Below are 19,100 nucleotides of genomic sequence, written 5' to 3'. Positions count from 1 at the left end.
AGTTGGGCCAGGCTGCCCTAAAAACATGTAATTGGGCCAGGCCTAACCGGCTCGACCGCGCCGTTTTTCCAGCGACTGCTACTGATTCCTTTATTTCCCACGTAACCTTTACTTCTATCCGGAGAAGATCCATTACCTAACCCTTATTCCGGCACGATCAAATCGATACCAACATTCAAGAGCAGGTAAGGCTAAAAAGAGATAAAGCAGAATTTAGGGGGAGGATTCCATTTCTTATTTATTTATTAGCCTTAGATTAGACCCAACTATGTACAGAAATCTATCTATTATTTATTGCCTGCATTGACAGCAAAGTAAACTCTCGCTGATGATAGAAGAACAACTCTTAGAGCAGTAGCGAGGAAACTATGAGCTATTTATTGTTCCTTTCTTAGACAGGCTACAAGATAAAGGATGGCTTATGATCCATTTTCTTACTATCCTGCCTGACTTGGCAAATAAAAGAGAACCCCATTTCACCCGGAATTGGACTTGTTTGCTACCTCGGGAAATCTTTGTGCTTACCTACTTACTTGCTGACCTTAGGATAGGAAATGCATGTTACTAGTCGCCCGGCTAGCACGCTATCAAAGCACTTAGGATTGGGATGATTACCGCTTGTGTGAATTTCATTGCTGCGGGTCCCGTGTGCACTCGAATAAAATTGTTTTAGGATTCTATTTAGTTGAATTTATTGGCTCCGCGGTGCTGGTTATCGAGTTTATGGCGCCGCCGACCATCCAAAAAGTAAAAAATGGCGTCAGCATTTACTTATTACGCTCTCTTCTATTCTAATAGTGTTCCGAGGCCGCGCACAAGCCACTGAGCCCACAAATTCGCTTCGGCGCCGGGTTAGGCGGCCTGGTTTGGCCCAATTCGGATGACGGCTCCCTTGTCTCCTGTTCCGCCGCCGCCGGCCGAGGTTTTTCCCGGGACGTACCGTGAAAATTCTCACAAAGTACCCGCGCCGCGCAACCGCGTACGTTCTCAGGCGAGGCTGAAGCCTTATGTTCAGGGAAAGAACTGAAGATGCATCGGCCGCTGCAGAATGCTGATGGCGACGTGTTTCCACGGCTGTAAGGTTCAGTACTGTAATGAAACGTACACGTACTCTGTACTCAGCAGCTGACGAACTGGCTCAGGGTCTCGGACTCTCGGTAGGTACTGCCCTCGTTGCTGGGACACTGTAACGCATAGTTTGTGGCCAGTATACTCACGGAGGAAAAATGCTCCTGTCAGTCAGTTTGAGCATTTTCACTTAAGAAAAGACAAACTTCTCGCAAGTTTCTCTCGAACCTTCAAAAATCTCCATGCAGACACTTTCAGGCATTTTCACTCGAGAAAAGAGAAAAGATAAATTTCTCGCAAGTTTTTCTCCAACCTCCAGGAAATCTCCATGCAAACGCTTTCGGGCATTTTCACTCAAGAAAAGAGAAAAGACAAACTTCTTGCAAGTTTCTCTCAAACCTCTAGCAAATCTCCATGCAAACACTTTTGGGCATGTTTGGCAGCCTATACGAGGGTTGGGCCAGGCTCCACAGGTGCAAGTTGGCTTGTTTGCTGGCTGGTATGAGGTCCCGGGCCAGGCCTAGGAGATGCAAAAGAGGCTGCCCAGCCTGAATCGTGTGGAATGCAAAAATCGATCGTTTCACGTGATGCAAGCTTGAAGCCCTCGTTGTGGTGACCCCCAGTGCTCGAGGTCGCAACGGCGAGCCGTGCGCAAAGGACGGAGGCTGTGGCGACGCGGGTCGCGCAGAGGACCCATCCTCCGGCACTCGAGGACCCATTCCCACAGCCGACCGGCACCGCCCCGCGGCTCTCCCCACCGCCGGCCGCCAGTGTCCGCAGCTTCCTTCTCCATCGCTGGAACTCACCGCTAGCGCCCTTCTCCCCACCACCGGTGCCCACGGCCGTCCTCCCTGCCGCACGACGCCCGCTGCCGACACCCACAACTTCTCTCTCCACCGCTGGTGCTCCATGACTCCGCTACCCAAATCAACCTCGAGATCTAGCTCGAGAAGGAGCTAGGAGGCCGTGATGTGGACGGGAACTAAACCACCACGCTAGGGGCCATTGCGGGGGGCTAAGAGTGGAGGAGGATGGAGCTTGGGAGGTGAGGGAGGCGTGTGTGGCAGCAATTTAATTTTTATGGAGGGAGGATGGCGGATTTAGACCAAGAAGCTCCATTGCTCTTGGTTCGGCCTCTGTTCGGAGGAAGAAGAAGAGAGGGTCGGGGCGACGGGGTACACAGCGGCGCTCGGGCCGGGAGTGAGCGGCGGCTTGGCTCGGTGCCTAGGAGGACGGCGGAGGCTGGGGTGTCGCAGAAGCTTGGCCGCGATGGGGATCGAGGTTGGAGACAATGGCCTTGTCCGTGACGACCATGGCGCACGACATGGGAGGGTGGGGGTGCCACGGCCACGAAGGCGTGCAATAGAGCGTGCTGCGACCGCAGCGGAGCACAGTGGCTCATGCGGCAGCCGCGGCGGCGGGGCACGGGCGGCGCCGAGCAGCATAGGAGGTCGGGCGTGCAAGGGTGCGGCAGCCGCGGTGGGGGTGGAGGAAGGAGGAGGATAACTATACCTTGGGCTCATGTGCAGGTATCCACACCAATTCATCCAGCCCAGCAAACACTGTCTCAGTCCAGCCAGCACCACGAGTTGCATATTTACCGATCAACATCTCTACATTCCGTGAGCCCGGTTGGGCTCGCTTGAGCCTGGTTCGTGGGCCTGGCTGCCAAACGCGCCTTCACTCCGACCTCGCCTATAAATAAACGTGCATCGGAGCCTGAGTCTGCTCATAGATAGGCAAGCGCACTGCGCACCGTCTCAAGAGCACCGTCACGTCTCGACGAACAACCGTGCGTTGCCAAATCGGTGTGTGATGGCCATCAGCATGGGTGCCCGCGCGAGGCCGTGGAGCTCGACGACGCGCGCGTGCGCGCTGCTGCTGCTGCTGGCCTTGGTCGCCGCGGGCGCGCGCGAGGCGAGGGCGGAGCCGGGCGGCGCGGCGCGTGTCCACGGGCACGGCGGCTTCGGCTTCACGCACGGCGGGGCGAGGAGATCGTTGCTGCAACGGGGGTCGTGCTGCACCAGCGACGGCAGCACGGCGGGCACCAAGTGCTGCCCCGTGCATCATGCCGCTGTCCCTCCGTAGCACACCCCGGCCGTAATGCCAACCTCAACCGTGTGGCTCCCCTGGCTGTACGCAAAGTGTTGCATTGGCTCGTGCCATCGATTGTACTACTACTAAATTTACTTGATCCGGTCCTTCGTTGTCAGTCGTCGTCACTCGATAATGTGCGTGTATAGATCATGTTCTTTTCCTTTATGCGTTTTGTTCATTCGTCCGTTCAGTGTTGTCAGGAGCATGTTAAAATATGGTTCTGGCGTATGGGCGTTCATTTTTCTTTTAGATTTTTAGCTTGTTTGTAATATAGGAAATTTGCATAAAGTCCATGTATATGATGTAAATTCTGGAGGGTGTATACATAATAACAATGTAAAAGGCTGGAATCTTGTCTAAAGAAATATGATGTAAATTCTGCAACATGCAGTACTAAAAGATTTGTAGCGTAAATGATTTGACAAAGAGTTATACGTGCCCCAGTACTGATAGATGGTCTCTGTAGTTATCATGAAACAGAGCTCTGGTTAGGCCTGGCCGGGCCAAATGTGCCACAAACAAAACAAAGCTCTAAAGCAGTCATAGAGAACTGAACTAGCCTCTAAGCCGACGGCATGATGCTCCATCGTCTCATTGAGTGATCCGCAACCAACAGTGGGAGAGAGGTACCTAAATCTCGGCAAAACAGCCAGTTTTTTTTTAAAAAAATAATTATTTCAACATGTGTAGGATTGACAACTACATCTGCTCTCCCAAAGGGAGAAAATGGGATAATTTACGCGGCCCCCGTGAAAACTCTCGGCAAATGCCCGCGCCGCGTACGGTCTCACCAGCTCTCTAGCCGGGCAAAACATCGTGCAATCTTCGCGCGAGCCTCTGGGAAAATCGCCGCACATTTCCAAGCACACGCTTTTCCCTTCGCGCCAGCGCTCACCGTCACCTATAAACAAAACGCAGCGGGCCAGGAAGGCCTGTTGTTCATCAAAAGGCAACACAACGGCAGCCTGCTGCGTCTCGCCGGTGACCTCGATCGATCGAGGCATCGAGCAACGAGTCGCGGCTTTGCAGGCCATGGGCGTCGGCGTCGGCGCGAGGCCGTCTAGCTTGACGCGCGCGTGCGCGCTGCTGCTGGTGTTACTGGCTTTGGCCGCCGTGGGCGCGCGCGGGGCGAGGACGGGGCCGCGCCGGGGTGGTGGGGTGCGCGGGCACCGCGACCGCGTTGGCCTGGCGCTGGCGGGCGCGGCGAGGAGGTCGCTGCTCTCCAAGCCGGAGCCTTCGTGCTGCACCCACGACCCCAACACGCCGGGCACCTCGTGCTGCCCACAGCCGTTCACCCCGTAGGCCGTAGCGCTCAGAAAATGCCAACCCGTTTCGCCTCCCCATCTGCGTTGTAAATTGGTCTGGTCGTCTCTCAGCTCATGTGTTGTAGAAAGGGAAAATTAGTTCAGTAGCATTAAAAGATCACGATTTTCAGAAGATACCATTGAAAGAGTTTGTCCTCATGAAATATCACTCAAAATTGCAATCGTTAACTGGAAATACTATTCCGTTACATTTAAACTTCTTTTCATCTCTTCAAAGAATATAAACGGACTTAAAATGATATTTATGTTCTTCCCTCCTGTCCAGCAGAGAGGATCGATCCCTTCTCCCAACCTTGTCCTCCTGCTCGACGACGCTCACGACCCACCCAGACGCTGCCCCTCGGTGCCCTCTCGCGCGACTCGGCCGCCGCCACCCCTCACCCACCGGCAATGCCACCTCTCCGGCTCTCTGCCCAAAGGCGACGCCGCCCTCCATGCAAGCTATCCGCTGGCCGTGCGGGCGCCCTTGTGAGCAAGCACGAGTTGCCGCCCTTCTGCATCGAGGATAGTGCGCGGAGGGCTCCGCGCCAAGCCGCAGCCCCAATTTGCTCAGTCATCCGCGTACCGTCGAGCAAGTTGTCAACCAACTCTCCTGTGCTAGCTTCTTGCTTCCCCAAATCGAGCCAAGGCGCCAAGCACCACCAGCAGTAGCTGTCCTTATCCGGTCCTCTTCATTTCCAGAAGCAAGCAGCAAACACCTCTCTAGCTCTCTCCCCGTCTCCCAATCTCTCTCTGGTCAATCAGAAGCTCAATCCAAGCACATTCATGAGCATCTTCCACTTTAAGCGAGCATCTTCCACTTTAAGTAGAGCCGGCAAACCAGCAGTAGCTCGTCCTATTGCAACACGCCTCTTCTATCTGCTTCTTCTCCAATAGACCAAAGCAAATCAACACCACCAGCCACCAGAGCAAATCGACGCCAACCTCAGGCTCACCTAAATCAACCTCGCCAGCCTTGCCCCGACCTAATTGGTCTTGACTGCACCTGTGCTTTTTGCCCGCAACTCGCTACGCCGGCCTCGAGCTCGTTGCAGCTCGCAGCTCAGGGAGGAGGGGCACGTGCACGGAGGAGGTCATGCCACCCGACCCGCACGCCGCCGCTAGTCCGCAAGGGGTATTTCTATCCTTCTTTAACGGCACCAAAAGGTAACTCAACAGAATGGTAAATAAGCTAACAGACTCGGAATCTTTCAATGGTATTTTACGGAAGAGGCGATCTTTGAGTGCTACAAAACCAAATTTCCCTTGTAGAAATATGGTCAGTTCGTTGGTTCATTCGTGTCACGTAGCACTATTAGTTTGTGCGGGAAACATAGCACGCCTCCGGTTCCAACACAATTGTCTTTGTACTTGGGCATCGCATTCATGGTCACCTTAGAAATCTGAACTATATGTCGTGTGGAATTCTACGATGATCACAAATTAATGAACGGGCTGAAATGGCATGACGACATGGCATTACCAAAATGTTCAGTTCTCCAAATTGCCCGATGTCATCATCCCACGCAAACAAGTGCCAGAAAAGAAAAGAGGGGGAGGAGAAAGAAAAGAATGAAACAGAAGTCATACCGGAGTATTATGTATAGGTACCGGTCTCAAAACATATATAACAGAAAAATGCACATGTCGACCGAGAATCTCATTTTTGCTCATCTTATTTTAGTATTATGTGCCGTAGGGGAGGGACGATACTAAGGGGTGTTTGGGAGCACTCCACTCCAAATTTTTGAGCTCTACTCCACCAACTCCTCCACATTGCAGCTCCACTCCACCAACTCCAGAAAAATACCAGAGCTGTCCACATGTTTGGCAAAATGCACAGATCCAGCTCCGGAAACAGAAGATCTTGCTGTGTAAAGTCCATTATACCCATGTGAATGGGTCCCACTTGTCAGTCTCTTTAGTTCTCCCTCTGTTCTCCCTCTCTTCTCCTTTGCTGGTAGGGAATGGAAGGCCACGAGCAGGGCAAGCAGAGGCGGGCGGCGCGGCAGGGGCGGCCGACGGGCGGCAGGCCGGGGCGGCGCGAGGGGCGGCGGTCGGGAGGCGCGGCGGCGGCCGGGCGGGCGGTGCGGCAGCGGCGCGGTGGAAGGCAGGGGCGGCACGGCGCGACGGGAGTCTTTTTTTTTATTTCGCGAACCGGTAACCTATGTAACGAGTGGCAATGGTGGGTAAATACCCACCAACTCCACGAGAAGGTCTGTAAAGGGGGTTTTTGGAGCACCTCTTGAGGTACTCCAAAAAAACGTGGATCTACCCCCCTGCTCCACCTTTTTCCTGGAGCCGGAGTTGCTGGAGCTAGACACGTTTGGCTGCGAAATTTTTGAAGTTGGTGGAGTGGAGCAATTTTTTGTGGGGTGGAGTGCTCCCAAACACCCCGAGGAGAAGGCAAATGATTTTCCACGAACGGATCGGCAGCTTTATTTTGTAAGCTTGTGGAAAATCTTTTTTAAGTAGGGACGGAGTATACTACCGCCGTTCGCTTTTTCATCTTGAAAACTCCCGGCAAGTACCAGCGCGGCGCCGGGCGCGTATGTTTCCGCGGTGCGGGCGAGGAACCGCGCCGTGCAAGTGCAATGCAAGCGCGGAACGGCGTTGGATCACTAGCTACAAGTCTACAACCCGCGAAAACCTCAGGCGAACTTCGCCGATGATCCTCGGAAAATGGCACCGTATTTCCTGCCGCCATGCGTGCACGTGTTTTCCTCTCACTGGCTCGGTTCTATATATACGCATATCCTTCGCCCTTGCTCATCAAGAAGCCAAGGAAGGAAGAAGGAACCCAACCAAGAGATCGTGACGTCTCCAACGACGACAAGTCGATCGGTGCCTGCCGATCGAGCATGGCTGTGCGCGCGAGATCGACGACGTGCGCCTGCAGGTTGCTGCTGGCCATGGCGCTCGCGGCCTTGGTGGTCACGGCCGCGCGCGGTGCGAGGACGGGGCCGCGCGGGCACGGCGGCGGAGCAGAGGCGGGCGCGGCCAGGATCTCGGCGCTGGAGCTGGACGATGCCTCACGATCCGTGCCGTCTTGCTGCACCCAGGACCGCAGCAAAGGGGGCAGCTCGTGCTGCCCGCCACAGGCGCTGACCCCGTAGCAACTCCAAATGCCAACCGTCTGCCACCCTCTGCTGTTTTGTAAATTGCCACTACCAAGTAATCGTCCATCTCTCTCGATCCACGTATATGCGTTCAGGTATATTCATTCATTCAGTGTCAGCGTGTCGCTAGAAGGTTTGTTTGGTTCTTGCGTACTGGAGTTGTAATTTGCAGAAAATTTCGTTTCATTTTCATTCATAAACTGCACGTATGATTACCATAGACAGTGTATTGGTTGACATATTTTTTTTTCTTAGCAAATGATATTTCTTAGAAAACAACATGACAGTGCCGAGATTTAAGTTCTGGAAAGGACCCCAGAATCAGGAAAGAACATTCACTTTCCCAGGATCCGACTTTCATCATCGTGTCATCACTCGTCACCATCTCACGGTCACAGAAAATGCCAAAGAAATCCAGAAACCAATTGCATAAAGTCCCTATCAAATTAAAGTTTAAAGTTTGGTTACAGGAATTAAATTTTAGTTCCTGTCATATTAAATGTTTAGATACTAATTAGGAGTATTAAATATAAATTAATTACAAAACCAATTGCATAAATCAAGGTTGATTCGTGAGACAAATCTATTAAGTCTAATTAGTCCATGATTTGATCATGTGTTGCTACAGGAAATATGTATTAATCATGAATTAATTAAGTTTAATAGATTCGTCTTATGAATTAGCCTTCATTTATACAATTGATTTTATAATTAATATATATTTAATACTTCTAATTAAATCTAAACATTCCACGTGACGTAACCAAACACTTCGAGAGCTGCTCCTATACATCGTGGCATTTTTGATAAAATTGAGGAGCTCCTGTGTAGAAACGGATCGCTCCTGGACAGTGGAGACGCCCTCATAATAAACGCGACCGGAAAAAGAAGTATTCTCCTCTGCGCCCGTTACCCCCCCCCCCCCCCCGCCTCCGCTCCTCGCCGCCGCGGCGCGCGGCGACGTCCTCCACTAGGGTTCGCGGGGGACCCTCACGCCGCCCCCTCGTCGTGCGCGGCCCACGCCACCGCCGCCGCCGCGGCAGCTTCCCATGTCGGTCCGACCCGGCGGCCGCCAGCTCTCCTTCGAGCTCCTCGCGGGCGACCTCACCGCCGACGATGCGGACGACACTTCCCCGCGCTCCCTGCCCGACACCACGTCCGACGGCCAGCGCCGCCGCAGGCGGCGGTCCAAGCGCAAGCGCGGGTTCCGGAGCCCCCCGATCGAGGAGGCGGCCTCGGAGGGGGAGGAGCCGCGAGGGGAGGGCGTCGGCGACGCGGTCGCGGCGTTCAGGGTCACGGATCTGAGATCGACGGCGGAGACTGTGTGCGAGAGCTCGGAGCCCGAGAGGTCCGCGGCGAGCTGTGTGACGTATGTCGGGGTGGAGCTGAGGCAGAGGAGCGTCTCCGGGGCCGGGAGGGTGTTGTCCGCGTCCGCGGAGGATGGGGCCAGCAGCTGCGGCAGCAGCACGCGGGAGAGCACCGCGGCTGCTGCGGCGGTGGCGGATGTGGCGGCCGCGGCGGCCGCGGCGTGGCGACCTGAGGCAAATGGGGGCGTGAAGAAGAAGCTGGAGAAGGAGGAGTCGCTGGATTGGGAGAAGTACATGAAGGAGAATGGCAACATTCTCGGAGGTACAGATCTTGCTGCTCACTTACGCAAAACCGCTTGCTTTTTATTGTGATAATGCTAAGTCCTTTCACCAGTCCTGATTTTATAGAACACATTGCATGGAAATTCTTGAGATGATTTTTCTCCATTTTCTGTCATATGAACAAAGTAGAATGCACTGTTTATGAATTTTATTGCGTTGTAGAGTTGGAGCATTGGGCTGTAAAGATAGCACAGGCTGGAATACCAATTCTTTTGTTTTGCTTTGCTCGGGGTCATTCTTGATGTGTTTTGTATATCCGGCTAAATTTGGATGATCTGACCATAAAACAGAGTAATGAATTTAGTCGAACAATTTTCATTGCAGCAGTAGATTCTATTCTACATTTAGTTAGAGTGGGCTATTTCGTGTTGAATTAACAAGCCCTAGATGTGCATAATCTCACCTCCTTTTAACCATTCTGCTATTGCAGAAGTCGAGCGCCTTGATAATTCACCATTCAGATATTTCCTTGGCGAACTATATGGTGGCAATGCACTTAGAAGCACAATTGCAGTGGGTAATGAGAAAAAACGACAGCGGGTGTACAACACTATGTTTCATGTACCATGGAGATGCGAGCGGGTATGCATCTGCACTTCTAATGGTGATATTTGAATTTTGGATTATTTATGCTGTTCTAGTTGATTTATTTGCTTTGCTACTCATTGCTGGAAAATGATTTGATATGCAAGAGTTATTGGCAATTTGGCATATTTCTGAAACCAACAACTCACCACATATTTTTGTCTTAATGATTATGAATGAATTCCTGTGCTGGTTAGGGTATTGATAGGAAAAGGCGGATATTGATTCTGGGTAGTAGTTGAATGAACCAACAATGAAACGATTTGATTGAATTTAGCTATTAATTTTAGAATGTGCCACACATGGACAAATGGTAATTACATGCGATCAATCGAGCGCAAGATGTTCTCAAGGATAATTAGATTTGAAAAGATTATGCAACATTTAGTTTTCAAGGAAGTTCGGTATGTATTATAGCAAACATATAGTTAGTGTCAAGCTGCCAAAGTTAACAAAGGTACATATTAACTAATGAATTTTGATAATCAGGTATTGAGTAATCTCATGGCATAGACAGAAGTACAAGATTTTGGGTAATAAATAAATACTATACTCTTTACTATGGGATGTTATATTCCTGCGAATCATGATGTTGAATGATAATTTAAGTCAGTAACCAGGTTATTTAATTCTACACGTAAATATATATATTTGACTAAAGATACACAAAAACTAGCTGGCATCAAATCTAGATATCCATCCCCCCCCCCCCCCCCCCCCCCCCAACTTATGTAAAGATTACACTTACCAGAATTGTCATGTATCCTCACATATTCAGTTGTTGGGTAGAGAGACTATGTCTAGATGGATGGCTAGGTCATATGTACGCATGATGTCTCTGCTGCTATGAACATCATATCTGGTTGGGTGCACTTCACATGTTTCAGGAATTATTACGCATTTGTTTGTGTGATCAGAGAGATGTTTGATTATGATAAAATGCTGCAGCTAATTGTCACAGGATTCTTCGTCTGCTTGGATTCATTTTTGTCATTGCTCACAATTATGCCTGCACGAATTGTGGTTACTATCTGGCGGCTGCTGAAGACCAGGTGGGTTTGCAGTTCTACTGTAAACTAGATGAAATACATTCTAGTATTCTGATTGTTTATTGCCTGAAACATATTTGTACTAAACCAATGTTAGCAAGATATTGACATCAGGATAACATTCTGTGATGTTAAATGATTGTAGATGCTGAACCGATTATGCTTGATGTCGTCTTATACAATTTTCACATAAAATTACTATTAAGAATTTTAGCTAAAATTTTTGTTGTAAATAATTGCACCTAAACATTACTTGTTGAACTGATCTTAGGGTATCAATTCTGGGTCTGGTTGGGACGTTTCTGCGCTAGCTATCAAAAGTTTAAACCCACAACCTCACCCATAGTTTTTTTGAGAAACTAGTTTCTATTAGATGTTTAACTCAACACAAAGGGAGCCTTACTATATTTTCGATCTACAAGAATGATTTATTTTCTAGTATATTAATTTTTTTAGAGAAGTTACATGTATTTTCCTGTTGACATAATCTCAGTTTGAAATGCAGCAGTCTCTATCTGAAAGAAATTGAGATCCTTGTAAAGGGCATGATTTAATTCGAGAGGGATATGCATGCTGTAATTACATAAACTATGACCTGTTTCAAAGAAATACTTTGGCAGGACAAGTGAAAATATATTTATTTTCCTATTTTCCAGTCAAGTGGCTAGTTTGTGCTTGGTATCATCTATTGCCAATGCTAGCTTACTGGGTGGATTGCCGTAGATACGGATTTCTGAGCATTTATTATAGCCAACTTCACCGGTCCATAAACCACTCAAATTATTTACTACTTTTCTTCATTTCCTGTTCTGATGCTCTACGCATTTGTAGCCCAAAGTGTCGTTTACCAGTTTTTCTTTAAGATTTTTATACAAGCCACTCTTTCCTGTTTACTCTCTTTGGTCGGCATATTGGATCATGTAATTATTTATCCGGTGTATTTGTGACAGGAAGTTTCTGCAACCAAATGCTGCTGATTTATCAGATTATGGGTGTTTTGTGGTTCTAGCCCTAGGAGTTGCTTCTTTGCAAATGATAGGTTGGTTTCTTTTTCTTTTTTTTTTGCTTGAACAAATGGATAGTCTACGAATATTTGATAATCCACCCACAATTGATTCTTGTTTGTGTCAGATATTAGCTTAATTTACCATGTCATTCGTGGTCAGGGCACGATCAAGCTTTATGTGGTATACAACGTACTAGAGGTGAGTGAACTTTTATTCTGAAATATACATGTGTCATTAATAGTTTGTGTAGTTGACCTGTGTTTTTGTTTTAGATCTTTGACAAACTCTGTCAATCATTCGGTGAGGATGTATTGCAAGTTCTTTTCAACTCAGCTGAGGGGTTATCAGCTTGCTCAACAGATAATGTGACATTTGAATTGCTGCGGTTCCTTTTGGATGAGGCAATAGCCGTTGTTGCATTTGATATCCTTCTCTGCAAATTGCATCAGTTAATTTTCTTGATACTAACCATAGGTTAAGTTTGTTGAATTCTAATTTGTCAGTATCTAATCTCCCTTTACTTTCAGTTGAATAATTACATTTATATGAGTTTACTTGATATAAATCTGCTATAGTGACATTGTAGATTTACTTCTATTATCGCTACTACTGCAATTTGATGTTATGGAACATCTCATTTTGAATTCCTTAATAAGTTATACTTGTCCATTCATTTGTCCTGTTAGCTCAGGCGATCACCCTGTCAACATGTATTATTGCCCACAACAATGCATTATTGGCTCTTCTGGTATCAAACAATTTTGCTGAGATCAAAAGCAATGTATTTAAGCGTGTTAGCAAAGAGAACCTTCATAATTTGGTATACTATGGTGAGTGTGCTTATGATTCTATCTGCTCTATTATTCCAAACAATGTCCTTTTGACTTTTATACCGGTTAGGCTTCAGTTCTTTGACTACACACTTAGATGTCAAACAATGCTGAATTGGACTTCTAAATAAGTTTCTACATAGGCTTCACATAACTGAACCATCTACAAACAACTTACATCTACCAACGCAAAGTTCAAAACAACTTATGCTAGAAAGAATATAAGACTTAGCGTCTTCTTCTTTTTTCTTGACAAGGACTTAGCTTCAATCAGTAGTTTGATAACAATAATTAAAATATTTTCTCTACACTCAGTTATTATGCTGCTCTAAATTTAGAAAACTTCATTTTCATCTTTTCCAATCTTTAATGATTTTATTCTTGATAATAAATTCACACGAAGATGCTGCTTATTTTCTTGTAACATTGTAAATTGCAGACATCATCGAAAGATTTCACATCACAGCCTTTCTGCTATTCGTACTTGCTCAAAATATCTTGGAAGCAGAGGGTCCATGGTTTGACAGTTTTCTTATTGTACGTTCATTATTCTTCCACCATTGTCACCTCTAATCCTAGTTTTTTTTTCAAAAGCGAACATTCTTTCAAGCATTTTATTTATTGTCACTGCAGAATGCGTCTTTGGTATTTTTATGTGAAGTGCTTATCGATGCTATCAAGCATTCTTTCCTTGCAAAATTTAATGAGATAAAGCCAGTTGCTTATTCGGAGTTTTTGGAAGATCTTTGCAAGCAGGTGAGGTGCTGATGCTAGTATTTAACTTCATGTTGTATGCTATCTCGACTCTATCTTGTATTTCAGGCTTAAGGGTTTGTGCCATTTGATACTTAAAATAGATGCTAAGCAACAATTAGGTATTCGATCATCTAACAGAACTAGGTGTTTTGATTATTATCAAGTTAAAAAAACATATATACGCACACAATTACGAAATATTCAAGTTTATTTGGTGACTTTATTACTGCTGTACTGTTGCGGCATTGCCTCCTGGATTTTTTGTAATTCTTTGTCAGTGATTCTCTTATGATACTCCGCGTTATTACAATCTCCTAACAGCAGTGTTTGCAAAACGTTATATGTATTAAGGTGCATTTACTTAAAAAGTCCACTTGCCATTTGGACTGATGATTGGCATGCATTGAACATTAGTTTTCAGAATGTTCCAGTTCCTTCTGTCTTTTGGTTCTCCCCAGGTCCTGGGCACAGTTGAGCATACCAAACATTTGTGGCATTGAACTTCAGTTGCCTAGAATTTCAACACATTTGGTTATTAGTCACTAGACCACTATTAATGTCGTTGTGCTGAAAATTTTCACTATAGATTTTGAATGACAAACCTGATGACCGTCAGAAGGACTTAACATTCATTCCCCTTGCCCCAGCTTGTGTGGTAAGTGCTTACCCAAATATCCTTGCTCTTGTAGTGCCATGTTACATTTTACAGACTACTTACACAAAAAAATGTATTGTTTCTTTAGGTAATCCGTGTATTGACTCCAGTATATGCTACCCTCCTTCCCGCTGGCCCGTTTATCTGGAGAGTATTCTGGATTTTACTTTGGTCAGTTCTGACCTATTTTATGCTCGCGATATTCAAGATACTCGTGGGGTTGATACTGCGCTGCCTTGCAAATTGGTATGTAAATCTACGGCTCAAAAGAAAGCAACATGTGGACTGAAAAAATGGCACCACAATTCTGGTGCTACGGTTACAGCTCTGAGAAGATCATTTCCTGTGGTGCGTGAAGTATAGCAAGCACTCCAGCTGCTGTGAGTTATATGACAGAAAGTCTTGATAGTATAGTACAGCACAGATGAATATCACAGTATCATCTTCCAACAGATTTGTCTATTCAAGGAACTACTTGTAGTCCAATTTTGCGGTGTTTACATTTTCTCTCTAACCTCTGTTTGTGCATAGCCTAGTTTCATCCTAAATTATTTGCTGTCACTTAGCAAAGATATCCTGATCTTGTCATGTAAGATGTTTGTACATTTCCTTTTGGCCCCGTTTGGGTCCAAGGAATTGGAATCTATTTATGGAGTAGGCTAATTTATGTTGGAATGTGGCATTCCACAACTTTCCAAAGTTTAGATATAAGCCTATCTTAAATTCATGGGGTGGGAGATGGAAATTGATTCTATAGATTATGGTTATTAGAATGGAATTCAATTCTTATAGCACGCTCTTAGACTCGCTTCTCTATAGTAGAAGTGCAGCATACAAGTATCTCTCCCATATCACCAACTATAATATACAACTATATTCCACATACAATTATATTAGCTTAATTAATTTGTGTCTAAATTATGATTATTAGGATGGAATTCAATTCCAATGATCCAAACGGGGCCTTTGGGAAAAAGAAACAGACAGTACTATTGCTCAACAACAGCTCGATGAGATTAACACAGCGCGTCTGTTTCTGCGCTGGTGCGTGTGTTTGCGATTCTTTTCTCAATGAGAGCCGAATCTTGACGCTTTCATATATCAGAGTTTCTCACCCCCTAAATTCATCCTGTTGGCTGCGAGCATTATGGGAGGAAGACTTCCTCGACGCGGCCAACGCCTCGTGCCCAGGCCGCCTCTACTTCTCGCATTCGAACGAGACGAACGGAAAGGGAGGGGACGACCAGTCGTTCCGACTTCCGATCCCCAGCTGCCGGCGCCTTCGTTGCCGTACTCCGGCAAAGCCTATCGCCCCGCAACCATCCACCGCCGCCCCCGCGGGGCTTGCCGCTCCGGCTCCGGCAAATAACAGGAACATTTTTTGTGCTTGAATGAAGCAGCTACAGAAAGATCAACAACAGCCGGCGGCCTGGTGATGACGATGCCGGACGGTGCGGCGAGTGTCCAGCAGACCAGCGACTCCAGGCCCTCTCGCTCACTTCTGCAACAGATGGAGCACCATTGCATTGCAGCAACGAGAAATGCTCGCAGGAGATCCGTCCAGACTCCGGACATTTGCAGCAGCTTCGTGGACGGCGTTGGATGGCGGCTGGCGTGGAGACTGGCGCTGCGAGGACGAGGATGTTGGCTGGGCTTGGCAGTGGCGGAGGAGCGGACCGAGGAGAAACGGACGCGGCAGGGGGAGCCTGCAGGCGAGGAGGGGACAAGCGGAGATACAGAGTAGGAGCGTAAGCTCGTTGCTGATGACCAGACGAGGCTGCCGGAGCCGGAGCCTGCCGGGAAAGGGGGGTTTATATAAATAGTTGGATCGCGATCAATAGTCGCGATCCAATTTAGGGGGGTTTATGGAAAATATTACATCGCCATCCCCGTCGCCATGGCCCGGCTCCGAGCTCCCCGAACCCGCCGCGTTGCTTGGGCTGCCTCTACTTGTCGCGGCGCCGGCAGGAGCATCGTTTCTCCGTGCGCGAAATCCTCGCCCGCGCCGCACTCGAACGAGGAGAAGGGAGGAGTCAAAAGCCTAGAAGAGAGAGATGAAGGCCGGCGGCTGCCGCCGTGGATTTCCACCATCTTCGTTTATACGTACCCCGGGAAAGCCCCTGGCCTCGCAATCCTCCGCCGCCGCGGCGAAGGCGCCGTGAGCCGTGCGGCGAGGGCGATGGAGACGCCTGCGCCTCGATCGCCATGTGGGTGGAGGGGAGGGAGGAGATGTGGAGGGAGTTGGGAGTGGCGTTTCTTTCTCCAGGCCCCCTTCGCTTTGGCAAATCAATGGAGTAGAGTAGGTTGCTAGTGCCTTCGATGGCGGCTTGGATTGGAAGACGATGACCGTGTAGCGTGCAGTGTCCGCTGCGTGCTTTGATTCTCTGAACCTGTAGAGCAACTGGCAACTGCAAATCTTATTGCTGTATTTCACACGATTTCTGCAGAAATTCTACTGTTTTATGCATGGCTGAGAATGAGGCCAAATTCTAGGCAACTACTACCTTGTTCTACGTTGTTTTGACCTCGAAATCAGGTACAGCCTACTATAATAGAATTGTGTGAGATGTGCATACCATTAGCGTGTGAACGTATATACGTGTACTTTGAGCCGATTGACCGAGCCAGCTAGACCTCTACTGCTACAGTTCTACTACGTTGCCACACGCCACAAGTGAGGCAAGCTCGCCTTCAATCCCTGTCGTCTCACCATGCACCGTTGAGCTGATCAGTCTCGTCTCTCGTGTGATCACCCGCCACGGAATGGGCTACGCTACACCTACACTTAAACACCGTGAGTCCGTGACCGCCTCGGGAGAAACGGCCATCCTCGGCGTAACCCGCCGCAAACCGGGGCCGCCACGCGACACGAGGTCGTCGCCGACGCGACCCACCCCTCCTCCCGGCTCCCGTTGCTTCGCTCTCCAGCAAACCGAGCGCGGATCGCGAGCAAAACAGAGGAGAATCCGGGAGATCGCGTCGAAAACACACCGTCCTACTCGTCACCCGCTCCTTCCACCGGTTCGGGTCGGCATTCGCGCGGTATCCGATCCTTTTGCTCCTCCGGCTCCGACCAAGCGCGCTCATGGAGAACACGCACGCTCGATCGGCTTCCATGTCCGTCTCCGTCACAAGGATGGCCGCGTACGCGGACCCCGCCCCGGGCGTCCCTCTCCGCCGCGCGCTCCTCTACGCCGTCCTCCTCCTCGGCTCCAACCTGGCCACGTTCCTCTTCGCCTCCTCTTCCTGCGCGCCGCCTCCGTCGCCCGTCACCGCCGCGCCGGCGACGGGTCCAAGGACCGTCCCTATACCGGAGCATGTGGAGCTCCCTCCGGAGTTCCACGCGTTCGCGGGGCCGCACGCGCTGCCGTACGGGCGCAACCCCAACTGGGGCACAGCCGAGCTGCGGCCGCCGGCGGGCCACCCGTGCCTGGCCTTCCCGGACCTGCTGGCGGCCTTCATGTCGTATCGAGTCAATGGCTCCTGCCCCGACGACGAGCTCCCGGCGCAGCGGCTCCTCCTCCGCGGCTGCGAGCCCCTGCCGCGCCGGCGCTGCCGCCCCGCCGCGCCGCCCGACCCGGCGCCACCGCTGCCGTACCCCGACGCGCTCTGGTCCACCCCGCCCGACCGCTCCGTCCACTGGTCCGCCTACAAGTGCAAGTCCTTCCGCTGCCTTATCGACCGCGCGCGCTCCCCGCACTTCGACGACTGCAAGGACTGCTTCGACCTCGCCGGCCGGGAGCACCACCGCTGGCTCAACGCCACCACCGGCGGCGACGGCAAGAAGAAGAAGAGTACCCCGCTCGAGTTCTCCATCGACGAGGTGCTCGCGTCGGCGTCCCCGCCGGGGTCCGTCCGGATCGGGCTCGACATCGGCGGCGGGTCCGGCACCTTCGCGGTGCGCATGCGGGAGCGCGGCGTCACCGTGGTGGCCACCACCGTCAACCTCAACGGGCCCTTCAGCGCCGTCGCGGCGGCGCGCGGGGTCGTGCCGCTCTACGTGAGCGTCGCGGCGCGGCTGCCCTTCTTCGACAACACGCTGGACGTGGTGCACTCCATGCACGTGCTCAGCGGCTGGATGCCGCCCGCCGCGCTGCAGTTCGCGCTCTTCGACGTGTACCGGGTGCTCCGGCCCGGCGGGCTCTTCTGGCTCGACCACTTCTTCTGCGGGGAGGCGGAGATGGCGGCGTACGTGGAGGTGGTGGAGAGCGTCGGGTTCGGCAAGCTGAGGTGGGTGACGAGAAGGAAGCTCGATAGGGGGGCGGAGAGGAAGGAGATGTACCTCTCGGCGTTGCTGGAGAAGCCGCTCAAGAACTCGTGGCGACATCCATCTGAAGAGGAAGTGACTCTTGACCAGGAGGATGGGGAAGGATGATAACGCCACTGTGAAAGTGTGAATCTGTGCTATGAGCTAAGGCGGCTTTGCTTGTTTTGGTTTGTTCGTCCAAGTGCCTTAGGTTAACTTTTTTAAGGTCAGTTTATCGTTGTCCAAGTGTTCTAATTATGACTTTTGATGTCATCTAGGAAAAATCTTGGAGCAAGCTCATGTGAAAATGCAGGAATTAATCAGCAACAGTGTACACCAATTATATACATTGACAACTCATTAGGGAGTGTTTGGATCCCCAGGCTAAATTTTAGCCCCTGTCACATCGAATGTTTGGACACTAATTAGAAGTATTAAACATAGGCTAATTACAAAACCAATTTCACAACCCCTAGGCTAAATCGCGAGACGAATCTATTAAGCCTAATTAGTCCATGATTTGACAATATGGTGCTACAGTAAATATTCGCTAATGATGGATTAATTAGACTTAATAGATTCGTCTCACGATTTAGCCTAGGAGTTTTGCAATTAGTTTTATAATTAGCTCATGTTTAGTCCTCCTAATTAGTATCCAAATATCCGATGTGACACGGACTAAACTTTAGCTCCAGGATCCAAACACCCCCTTAGTTTCTTTTGCGAATGTGGAAT

At 49.5% G+C, this 19,100-nt stretch overlaps 2 protein-coding genes across 2 annotated transcripts; both read left to right on the top strand.

The window, feature by feature from the left end:
- Positions 1 to 8,513: 8,513 nt before the first annotated feature.
- LOC117840117 (protein POLLEN DEFECTIVE IN GUIDANCE 1) lies at positions 8,514 to 14,801 on the top strand. Its single transcript, XM_034720577.2, has 11 exons — positions 8,514 to 9,217; positions 9,668 to 9,819; positions 10,771 to 10,874; positions 11,822 to 11,910; positions 12,003 to 12,076; positions 12,151 to 12,301; positions 12,541 to 12,708; positions 13,148 to 13,245; positions 13,342 to 13,464; positions 14,051 to 14,119; positions 14,208 to 14,801. The coding sequence occupies exons 1-11, from the start codon at positions 8,638 to 8,640 to the stop codon at positions 14,406 to 14,408; spliced, it is 1,809 nt and encodes a 602-aa protein (XP_034576468.1). The 5' UTR covers positions 8,514 to 8,637; the 3' UTR covers positions 14,409 to 14,801.
- A 2,251-nt stretch (positions 14,802 to 17,052) lies between these two features.
- Positions 17,053 to 18,769, top strand: LOC117840118 (probable methyltransferase At1g29790). The gene has a single exon (XM_034720578.1). The coding sequence runs from the start codon at positions 17,205 to 17,207 to the stop codon at positions 18,492 to 18,494; it is 1,290 nt and encodes a 429-aa protein (XP_034576469.1). The 5' UTR covers positions 17,053 to 17,204; the 3' UTR covers positions 18,495 to 18,769.
- The last annotated feature ends 331 nt before the right edge of the window (positions 18,770 to 19,100 follow it).

Source organism: Setaria viridis, chromosome 9 (assembly GCF_005286985.2).
Source record: "Setaria viridis chromosome 9, Setaria_viridis_v4.0, whole genome shotgun sequence".
NCBI classification, from domain to species: Eukaryota; Viridiplantae; Streptophyta; class Magnoliopsida; order Poales; family Poaceae; genus Setaria; species Setaria viridis.
Note: the sequence above shows the minus strand (reverse complement) of the source record. Positions and strands in the feature narration are given on the sequence as shown.